The sequence below is a fragment of the Apis laboriosa genome, unplaced genomic scaffold, assembly GCF_014066325.1.
Source record: "Apis laboriosa isolate Shangri-la unplaced genomic scaffold, ASM1406632v1 scaffold13_cov153, whole genome shotgun sequence".
NCBI classification, from domain to species: Eukaryota; Metazoa; Arthropoda; class Insecta; order Hymenoptera; family Apidae; genus Apis; species Apis laboriosa.
In genome coordinates this window covers 3,265,692-3,277,829 of record NW_025221370.1, presented here as the reverse complement: position 1 = coordinate 3,277,829, position 12,138 = coordinate 3,265,692, and the positions used below count along the sequence as shown (strand labels likewise).

The following is a 12,138-nucleotide window of genomic DNA, read 5'->3' as shown; positions in this document are numbered from 1 at the left end:
TTATTTATATTGAATTTTAACAAAAGGGTCGATCTTCTTTTGAATCTTTTCTTATGATTTTAAATTTCAATAATATCTTTCGATCAAGCGTATAAAAAATTCAGCGACCTAAAAATAAAAATATCCTCGAAGAAATGAAATTTTAAATTTCCTCGTACTCACATTTTATTAACTGTTATTAAAGTTGAAGTTCAATTTATAGATCTGTTACTAAAAATTTCTTCATCGCGGAAAAAGAATTCGTAAATAAATGGAATTCCAATGTGGCTTAATGATAAAAATTTTCCTTTTTTCCCCTCGATGATTTCAAATTTCACGATTCCTTCCTATATATAACAGACTCGACTTTTTTTCATCGAGGGTCCATCCATCTTGAAGCCTTATTTACCACAGTTATTACAGTTATTTCGCTACCCTCCCTCCAATTTATCCTTCCGTGAAAAGAGAATTAAGACTTATTTGCATCGTATCTCGGTGAGTTTACTGTCGCCACGTTGGCGCGTTTTCAACCAAGAATTAAAAATCGCTTGAACCGAAGCGAAATGTGGCGCGTTTAAGAGAATCTACGTGTCGACGTCCGCGTTCGAATATTTCTGGAACGGGATAAACGAACCGCGAAACGAACGCGAGTATATATACATCGCTGTTCATTAGTCAAGACCGCAACGAGTGAACGTGATAAATCCATTTTTGATGATTCTCTGATTTATACTTGCGAGCGAAAAAGAATTTAAATACTATTTGAAAAGTAAATTTTAATTGTTACTACGTATTTTTAATGATTTTTTTTTTTAATTATCCTTCTGAATGAAGAGAAATTTTAATCAATCCTTGTTGTTAATATTAATCGATTACTGTTGACTCCAAATGGTCATAATTAATCTCTATTGTTCTCATAAATAATCAAAGTTTTAATTACTAAAAGTCGAAATAAAAAAATTTTGATACAATACTATTAAATAATTTAATAGTATCTTTGGATCCATTTCATACTGTTTAAATTTTTTTTTTTATAATTTTCGACAGTGATTAATATATTAAAAAAGGAACTTCACTTCTATCTAAACAGATTCAAATGTAATAAGGAAAAATAGGTAATTAATATATCATAAATAATAATTCCTATATAATATATTCCTATATAATATTCCTAATATATCATAATAATAATTCATAATTAAAAATTAATTTATATGATTTATGTATAATCACTTATCATTTTCCGTAAAATAAAATTATAACACATCTTTTTCTTTATTTCGCGTACATCAATGATCACTTTTCAATGCATCTCGTTTCCATGAATCATGATGAAAAAAAAGACTACAAAACCGCTTATCGGTCGCGCAAAGTTGAAATAGTGTAAAATAGCAGATCGAACGACAATAACCGATAATAATGTTCGAACGTAATCATGGTGTATTAACCTCGATTACGATATCATTTATCGCGATAAATAATGTGGGTCACACGCGTAAGCAGATTCGAAGGCTCAAGACTTCGAAAAAATTCTTAAAATAAAGAGAAAAGTAAAAATAAATGTATTTATTTGTAGACATAGCACTGCAATTTATTTTATCGAGAATTGATTCTATATAAAAGAGTCCGTATAAAAATAAATTACTCTTTGAATTCGAGAAACATTTTAGGAAGTTTAATTCCAAAAGAAATCGGTTTAAGATTGCATTACAGACGACCAATATAACACGTACAATATTTCAGAAATTGACGATTGAAATTTAAAAGCTTGATGATCGATACTATTCACTTCATAGATTTGGAAAAGACTACATCGAAATACATAAAATAAGACTATCTAAAATAATATAATTAGCCATCCTGACTACGGATTTCATAATTGGTATAAATAACCAAACCTATGCCCACGAGAGGAATGAGATCAGCCACGAAAGAGTTTCGGCTAATCGAATCGAATTAATCCCAGAATTCGAATACAGCCCAAACCGCGGAGATCCAATTTTAGAGTTTCAACGTTTCCAGACGCGGTTCTTCGCAAACTGGTATAAAGGATCGGTTGTGTAAGCAACGTAGCGAAACTATGTGTAGCTTGTCTGTTCGATAAATGTGCCGGTACGTAACGCTTCTTGGAGCAAAGTCGATAGTCGATGTGGTCAGAATACCGTCGTTCACGATTATACAGAATCCGTGGAACACGACAATCGACGTCTAATCGGCGTGAGAAATGGACCTGAATCTAAATGGACGTGTGTCGACTGTCATATTTCAGTTTCACGAACGAAAGACGATACTTTGCTTCGTAATCGAGGATCGTAACGCTCGAATCGAGCCCGGTCTCGTGGAAAATCATGGATTTTCCCTGTGAATAAGAATCTGTGATCTATATTCTCGGACTCGTGTGCGAGCAATCGTAAATCGTAACCGTGACGCGAAGTTCACTTTGAAATTCACTTTGACTCTAATCTGGTTAAATCTCTATTAGAGATGATGCAAATGTGAGATACATTAATTTTTCTTTTTTTTTTTTTTTAAATTGAAAATTGAAATAGTGACGTTACCTGATTCGTAATCTCTGGTAGATTTACTTATTATATTTAGAAGTCTGGAATTTCGATCTAGTGTTCTTAACCTATAATTTCCTGTCACAGGCGTCGCAAAGTGAAAATATATTAATTTTTTTCTTTATTACAAATTAGAAATTGAAATGCTGACCTCGTAATGATTTGGTAGGTATATTTAGAGATTTGTTAATACATTTGTGTAAACGTTAATTTTTTATTTAAAAAAATTCACAAAACTGCTACGTAATATGGAGACTGGGCCTTAGTTAACGCAAATGTTGACCGCGAGAGTGCACGCGTGTAGCAAGAAAAAGCGCGAGTTTTAAATTATTATTATCGTAAAAATCATAATTCAAATTTTATATCAAACGCATTCGTTTTTTATAGGAACTTTGTTTAAATGAGATATGGAAATAGTAAAATAATTTAAAATATTCCATTTATAATAATATATCTATAGTATAATAATGTATCTGATGTTTATATACACGAGAATTTCGAGTTGGTGAAATCATAATAATGCAAATTAGGGAATATATAAATATTTGGTGGAAATACATATTTGTATGTGAAATTTAAATTGAGAAGTACGCAAAATGGATCAATTTAAATATATATATATAATAAAATGCAACAAAAGTGAATAATAAAATGGAATTTTTTAAATTAATTAAATTATCTGTATTCTTACGACTTACAAAAATATTCGATGCTCGAGGATCAAATATTTAAAAGTTTGTTTTATTTTTTCAACAAATTATAAAAAAAAATTTCATCGTAAATAATATAACGATTCGAAATAATTCTTCGAATTACGATTTCGAAATAAACAGATTCCTCGATATTTTATACACAATCTCGAGTTTTACATCTCGAATCGGAAAAACCGCAGAATCGATGCAACGCCTAAGTCGTGGTAAGCAAAAAAAAAAATATTGCTAATAATCAGCATCCATGGTTGTAAATCGACAGATAACGCGATAATCGCCAACTTTTCCGACCGACATCGTATACGATTGAGCAAACACTTCGTAATTTGTTCCGAGTTTACACTCGTTCGACGCGACAAAGGCAAACTTCCGTCGAATATGAAAAACGTAACAGTGTAAAAGAAAAAGAAAGAGGAAAAAAAAAAAAATATTTTCTCGCCACTCTAGGAGGAATTGACAATGCTATTGAACTCGATATTCGTTATTTTTTTTTTTACTTTCATTTACGATTGCTCTTATGAACAATCTAAGATGCTTTTAGAAGATAATAAAATTAGAAAATAATTTGTTCTTTTTTTATTTTTTAGACACAAATAGAAAATTTCTATTCAACGATATTTAAATCTATCTTTTATTTGATATATTTGCTATATACTCTTTATGTATAATTTTATTATCAAAAAATATTTTTTAAAGTCAGAAATATGAAAAATTTTTCTTCTAAATTTCCTGTCTCAGCTATTTCACGGTTCCAATAATTGCCTATAATTTTAGCCAATTGTATCCAAATAAAATATACCTAAACAAAATAATTGTCTATCTCGAGATTCCCACGAGCATGCGAGATCGTTTTTAGATCGCGTAAATCACCCCGATTATTTATCAGTGTTCCTCGAGAGAAGAATATCTGGCACTCGATGTTTAGCCAACTAAACGAGCATTCCTACGGAAATAAACGATGAATACCACATGCGATTACATCGCATGTATATATCGATTACGAAAAAAAGAAAAGAATTGTGTTCTTTTAACGTAACGGTTCTCCTTTCCATGTTTGAACGTGATCGAGTTATACATATATATTTATCCTGATGAGCTGATTCATCATATGTTGACTAGTTTTATAGAATTGTTCGTAACGAAGAATAAATGTATACTCCAATTATATATATAAGTACACATGTGAACACTTTTGTAACTTATTAAACAAATGAATAATCTCATCAGAAAATATAAATAAAGTAAGATGAAATCAAATAAATAACAAAACCTGAGATGATAATTGAATTCTTACAGAAAGAAATAATTATTCGCTGATAATCAACACATTAATCATATTTATCATAAATAATTCATATTCTTTTTTTAATAGAATCATTTAAAGATTAAATAATAATAATCATAACAAATAAAAAACTATAATACAATTCGTAATAAATTATCTAACAATTTTCTATTAATCTATATTCTATATCTATATTAATTATATAATCTAATCTATATTAATCTATATCTATTATCTAATAATTTCTATTCTTTCTATTTTCTTTTAATAATATTCATAATATTTATATGCGGAATAAATTCAAATATGAATAATCATATCTATCGATGAAAAATAAAATGAAAATTCTATATATTCATCTAATTCCTTTCATGTTTATTTAAATGAATAAATAAAATAATACGAAAGTAGGTCATGCGTATGTGGAAATGTCAATAGGTTTCTTCCGATAAATATTGTAATTTCAATCGACCATATTCAATGAGAGAACCATATTAAATTACGCGTGAACGTTATTTAAACACACATCTCGGATCGATTTTACGTCAACCTGCAGGTATTCCATATTGCTTTAGAAAAAGTGCAACACGCACATATCTTCCGACTGGTTGTCCATGAATGCTGTGGTACTAATGATTCAAGGACATGCTATTGACAATCCACGATCTATTATTATTTTTCAAATACGACGTGAAGCAGCAATCTTATTTCGTTCCTCTCATTTCTCTACTTTTTAGATATTAATCGAAAAAGAAAAGATAAAAATCTTTTTAATTCGATAGAAGTGTGAAATTAGAATTTATACAAGATATTACGAGAAGATAATCAAACACTCAATTCTGACATTATCATTTATCGATATCATCAATCCTGTTCCTATTTGTGTTTATTTATTATCAATCATATAATCGTAATTTCACGAACACAAAATTATTTGAATTTAAACTATATATACTAACTTGATTTTTAGATTGAATTCTCCACATCTTACATTGAATTAAATATTTTTTTAATATATAATTAATCTATGTTAATCTTTTAAATTTTCTACATATATGATATTTATAATACTATTATTATATGTAGTAACTAAATAAAATAGTATTCCAAAATATTTAATTTTGTTTCAATAGATTTAAGGTTATTAGAATAATGATTATATTATTAAGGAAAATTATATTATATTTAGGAAAAAGATATCATTTAAAAAAAAAAGATAAAATCGTAAAATAACTTTCGAAAGCTAGAAGATTTTAAAGATACAAGCCATTGAAGAAACTTCGAACACGTGTACGAAAGCACTGGCAGTGAAGTATACATGGTGGGGATAAGTATCGCGCCTCGTGCATGGGTTAATGCTAGCAACTAGATAGAATCATTTTTACCGCGCTGCTCGACTTTGTCAACTAAAGATACATTTCCTGATACATTGAACTATAATTATATGACGTTGCCTCTAAATAGCTAGTTCTTTTCGTTTTTTAGTTTTATATAAATAAATGAAAATGTGAATTCTAATTTTCTTTTTTTTTATAAACTGGTTTATAAACTGACATATAATAAGTGTATGTTATGCTACAATTTTATGATATTGTATACACTATATTTGCATATGTATACACTATACTTGCATATGTATACAATAAATATAATATTATCCTAGAAAATGAAGATTGATTGTAATTTGAATAATAATATATTTGCAGTAACAAAAGCAATGGTCATTGCATGTATGAACCATTGATATTAAAATGTGATAAATATAATATACAACATGAAAAGGTTACTTACCATTGAGACCATATTTCTCCTGATTTCTCTTAACTTGATCAATAGATAATCCTTTATCAGGATCGACGCTAAAGTACTCTAATACTTCTTCCACTGTTTTGCAATGGCCGTCCTCCATGGTTACCTCTATATTAATACGTCACTAATATCTTATCTGTTCAATGACTGTCCACGTTCATTCACACTATAGTTTTCTGTAATTCAAACATACAATAAATTACAGATTAATTTTTCACTATTTATAAATATTAATGTATATTTCATTTAAATATTATAACATATGCACAAATAAATTCATATTTATATATCAAATACATATGATAGTAATATAAACTAATTAATGTTAAGAAATAAAAATTGATTGAATTAATAGCAAATAATAAAATAACAGAGATAAGTATTTCGGCGTATTTAATCATCATTATATCAAAAATTAGAATATCATTAACGATGAAAAGAACTTTTTAATAAATTCCACAATTTCGTTTAAAAATATCATAAAAATTTACAATTTGGAGAAATGTATCAAAGAATATCTGAAACAAGTATGAGAAGAAAAAAAATCACCGCGTGTTCGCGATTACCATCCAAAATCGTTTCAGGTTAAACTCTCAGTCGAATACAAAAACTTTTCAAAATATACATATCGTGATTTTTCCTAATCGTTCGACACTAAATATATGACAAGTTCAATAGCACAAGAAAACTCACCAAGGACCAATAACGAAGTATTCGTTGGCGACGTGTCACAGAGAAATTACGTTACGGCTGTCGAATATTTAGGTTAGCTACAGGTCCCTAAGATACACTCGAGCACACAAAGAAAGAGAAAGACGAAGAGAGGGAAAAAAACGAAACAAACTGCCACGAATAAACTTGCCGGACACTGAAAGGAATAATTCTATGACGTATCACGATACGCGAGCACAGAAATTTGAGACACACGTCATTTTCTTAACGAAATATTTTTCCTAAATGCTAAGCAAACCTCCTCTTCCGTAAGACTGACACAGCGAACGGCAAATCATTGCACACGTGCGCCACCTCGCGGAGTGCGCCATTAACAAGTTGCAGCGCAGTTGTCCGCGCGCGTCTATAATTTTGTATCAACATAAATATAAAATTAATCGACGATATCTTAATGCATTACGATTGTTCGAGGCTTAATATATTTTTACTTTTAAAATTATGAAATTTCTGTTATAACAATTCGTCCGTTCACATTTCGCGAAAACACGTCACAATACGGCGCAGCGTCCAGTAGGAAAATGCGTGCGAGTCGAATGAACCGAGCATGTGGAGCAATACCATTGGCTGGACAGTGTTCGTGAAGTATGACGCATTCGGCTATTTTCGGTCTTCTGCTAGTCTATTTCCTTGGCGCGTATTTTAAGACATTCAAAGGACATCACTATATTGTCGTTATATAACTATTAGTTTTATAATTTCATTTTGGCTACTTTGATCGACTTTTCATGCTGATTGAACAATTCAATCACAAATAGTGGATAATCAAATCGATTGATGATCATTTACTGGTTTCGTTATGTAATAAAACAACCAAATGTTTCAAATTGCAATGAAAATTTTAAAGCTCGTTACGTAACGAAGAAGAATTCGAATATAGACTTTTTTTAATTTTATATTTAAATTTTTCTTGTATGTATTACAAATAAATATTTATATCTTTCGTCATTTACTCTTTTCTTTTTTTTTTTTTTTTTTTTTTAATAAATGAAATACGTAATATGATATATTAATATCAAAGCGTTTAATATGCAGCAACTACGCGTGTATCTAAAATTGAATTTATAACTTTTCACTGTTGCAATAACCGTAATTCATCGCTCCATAGCAATGTTAGTCGTTAAACTGAATTGAGCGCATCGAATCATTCTAAACATCATAAACCAACATGCATAACGCAAGAAATTATAACAGGTATCATTTTATTTCTAAATAAATACAAAAATGAAAAGAACATCTTTATTAACCAATTTTTAACAATTTTAATCCAAAATTTTTTAATCAACGATTTTATTCCAAGTTCCTGACATATTTATATACCTGTACATTTCACGAAGAGAACCAAGAAAATAGAAACAAACATGAAATAAAAGTATATAAAAAAAGAAAAAAATTATCAAGAAACGAATCCATATATTCATTTATAAAATATAATTAAAAAAATGACTCATTAATATCAAATTATCCTATACACGAAACTGATATCGATAGTAAATTTCCCAAAGTCATTGGATCGTCACATGTTCAAGGTCAACGACTTAAAACCCGAATGGAGTGCAAAGGTTGGAATTGCAGCCAACGTAGCAAATGTAGAAGCCAAGGTTCGCGCTAAACTTAAGCGTGAATGGAAGAGTAGCGGGGGAGTCGATCGAGGTTACGGTCGTCGGAATCGGCGACTCCGTGTCTCCGAAACCAGATTTGTAAATATATACACTCATTCGAGCAAATATCCCATAATCTTAATTAAAAAAAAAAAAAAAATTTTGAAAGCTCAACTTCGTCTCTCTTTCTGTTAAAAAATGAAAAAATATTCAAATACACAGAAATATTCGAAAAATCCTGCTAACTAACCCCCTTTCGACGTTAATACGCGTGACTATCTCGTGGCAATGAGGAACCTGAACGAATATCGATCATAATTGAAAGTCGCGGATAAAAACTTCGAAGAAAATCGCGCGCCAGAATGAACAGACAAGGTAGAAACGATTAAGGCTGGTCAATTGGTTGCATGGAACTGGCGAAACACTTGGGAACGACAGACCGGGCGACCAGCTCGTTCGAACGCCCGGGACGCGACTAGCCGGCCAAATCGCGCGTGCCCCAGCGGACCATTTTAGCACGTCTCTGACGACGACTTCCTAATTATTTTGGCAGAGATGGCCACCAGCCACACTCTTTGCCAATGTTCATCACTATCTCTACTCCTATCTTTATTCCACTAATTAGAAGATAGTTAATTTTGTTCGATAATTGTGGTTTAGAGAAGAGAATATTCTGACTTTTTTGAATCGTGTAATTTTAATAAATTTGGGAAATATTTAATGATAAAAATGAAGTTTCTTAATTAGTTTCGTTTGCTTTTGCAGTGGTTAAAAGAAGCTTGTACAAGGATGGAGAATGAAACATTTGAATAAAAATTAGTCTAAATGTTGATGATCGTTAGGTAATAGATTGGCGATGATATAATATTCGGGATGGTTGGCGGCGTGGCGGAACAGTTTCTATTTGAAGATGAGATGCAATGGTGGATGTGCTATAAAGATAGGAAATGCAGTACGTTTGTTGGCAAACAAGTAGAGGTCGTGTTTGTATGTAACGTGAGGTTCACATCGACACGTCCAATGAGGCAATATACATTGTGTTAGTTTGGCTGGCTACTTAGACTACATGGATACACTTTGAAGTAACCAATATTTGCTGGACGTTGATTCAATATATATCACTAAATACTTTTGACAACGTGAAATTGATCATAGATCGTGACGTACGATCTTTCATAATTTTCGATATCTTCACGTGCACAGAAAATGTTACTAAATTTATCCTTCTTATACGATATATAATCCACGATTACTAACTTATTAAATTTCCTATACGAATCTAAATTTTCGTATCGTAATTACATACGATTTCATCTAATTGTACACAATTTGGTAATTACTTCAAGTTCCTTAAATTTCCAATTTCATCGAAGATCTCTCCAATTTTTATTACTCATCGATCACTGTACACCGAACAAAAGTTGTTGAGATTCGATCAACACACTAGGCTATTCTCTTTCAAGAATCAGACCTTAGATCTCTCCATTGATCTGTCCATCAAAAAGATCCACAATAAAACGTTTCACGGTTTTCGATTTCGGCTAGTCCTTTTTAGCTTTATCGGTCACACAACACTTTCTACAGCTCCCATTAATCTCGTTTCACACTGTATGTATACATGTAGTTATCGTCGGTCACAAAAACACTATATTGGTATCAGAAACATCCTGTGTTCACCTGATGATGTTGCTCGCGCGGCAAGCAGAGACTTACCAATGCTTCTTCTCGATTATCCTTCTTCCTCTTCTTTCTTTACCGAATTCTTCTTCTCGTAATCGTATAAAACCGGACCAGCACCAGCGCGGACTGGGTCCTGCTTGCACTTTGCGATTCTACGATCGGCCACGCGCGAATGTGTGGCGGATCGAACAATAGAAAGGAAAAAAAAGAAACAGAAAACAATAAGTGTGTCACACTTCGTTAAACTTTAACGAGGCTTCTCTTCCTCTCTCTTTTTCTCTTTCTCTCTTGTTCCGTTAATACGACGATCCCGTGTTACCGCTACTCCTCCCTGAACATCGTAAAGTGAGAACGCGCGGTATCCACTCCTTCTCCGGTTTCCTCTTTACATGAAGGGTGTCGAGGACGAAAACAAACAAACATTCAAAGGGCAACGCCTGCGCTGCTCAACGAAACGAAGCGACGAACCTCGCCGAAATTCCTTTAAATAGTCCGTAGGCGTCGCTACCTGGCGGCGAGACATCGAACGAGGAAAAACTCTGGCCGGAAGCCAGTGGTCCCGGCGGTTGCTGCACAGCCTTCTCCCGGTCGTCGCTTGTCGCTGTAATTTTTTCCATTTAACCTTCGAATTTGACCACTAGACGCCTTAATTTCGGTAATTGATTCGCTATTACGAATAGTCGATTTTGAGGGAAATCACAGAGAACCGTGGTTTTTCCAGTGGATCTAACAGGACCAGGACATCATTGCCGCCATTTTGGATGTGCATTGAATCTTCTTTCGAGTATTTACTTCGTAGATTTTTGCACTTCGTATAATTATATGGATTTATATCTTGAGAAATGCGTAAAGAGCACCTGAATGAATGTATTTTGAAATGATGTATTAAATTATTTTGTAAAATAGCGAGAGAGGAAATAGTTCTTACTTGTTATGAGATACTAATGGTATTTATACTTCTTCTTTTAAGATGTATTCAAAATCGGGTTCGAGATATTTCTTTTTTTAAATATAATGTAAGAAGGAATTCAATGACCCCAAATAAAATAACGTCGAAGGAGCTCAAGATCTTATAGGCGGCAGGTTCTCAAGAGTAAGACGTTTCATTTAAAAATTAATGTTGAAGAATTCTGTGAAATAAAATTAACCTTAAATTCTCATTATTATCCTCGTTATTCCGCAGTGAATGATATTTCCAATTATTCTTTGCAATTGCATATTCTTATTTAAATAAAGAATCGATTAATTAAAAATAAATTTACATCCAAAACAATTTACCTAATTGATATCATTAATGGCACATACCTACACACACAAGATCGATTTGTTGAACAAACGATCACCCAGTTTTCCGACGCATACACAATGCTCTTATTGGAAACGTTCAAGGTACGCATTTTTCTTAAGATCGAAAATAGGTGGTTGGCTTATGTCCAAATGCGATATCAGCTAGAATCCACAAAGACAATCCATCGAATACGACGATGGGACCATTTGTTATTTGGCCAGTGATTAGTAACACTCAGGGGCCAATCAAGTGCCGAACATGGCGATAGATCGATCATCTTCCATAGCCGAGGGACGTTTCGATTGGCGAACCTTGTAGAAACTGCGACTGGTTATGTAATTATGGTCCAATACGCGGCTAACCTAAAAATAAGATCGTGCCATTTTAGTTTCCGTAATTGTTCCACACTAATTTCGCTCTCGAAACTCGTTGTCCCCAGTTTTACCAGCTATTCCAATCGGAAGTCGGTTGCCAACGTTCAATGTCCTTGTCGCTT

At 32.1% G+C, this 12,138-nt stretch overlaps 1 protein-coding gene across 6 annotated transcripts in view; it reads right to left on the bottom strand.

Moving 5' to 3' along the window:
- LOC122720958 (calcium-transporting ATPase sarcoplasmic/endoplasmic reticulum type) overlaps positions 1-11,173 on the bottom strand; it is a 45,660-nt gene extending 34,487 nt beyond the window's left edge. For 3 of the 6 annotated variants that reach the window (XM_043948105.1, XM_043948107.1, XM_043948101.1), the window contains exons 1-2: positions 7,038-8,393; positions 6,327-6,520 (exon numbers count right to left, since the gene is read on the bottom strand). In XM_043948105.1, the coding sequence (XP_043804040.1) occupies positions 6,327-6,444 (118 nt within the window). In that variant the 5' untranslated portion in view covers positions 6,445-6,520; positions 7,038-8,393. Of the gene's footprint in view, positions 1-6,326; positions 6,521-7,037; positions 8,394-8,924; positions 10,301-10,387 lie in introns of those variants that run through there. The other 3 variants (XM_043948102.1, XM_043948104.1, XM_043948103.1) reach the window with 3 other exon arrangements.
- Positions 11,174-12,138: the final 965 nt, after the last annotated feature.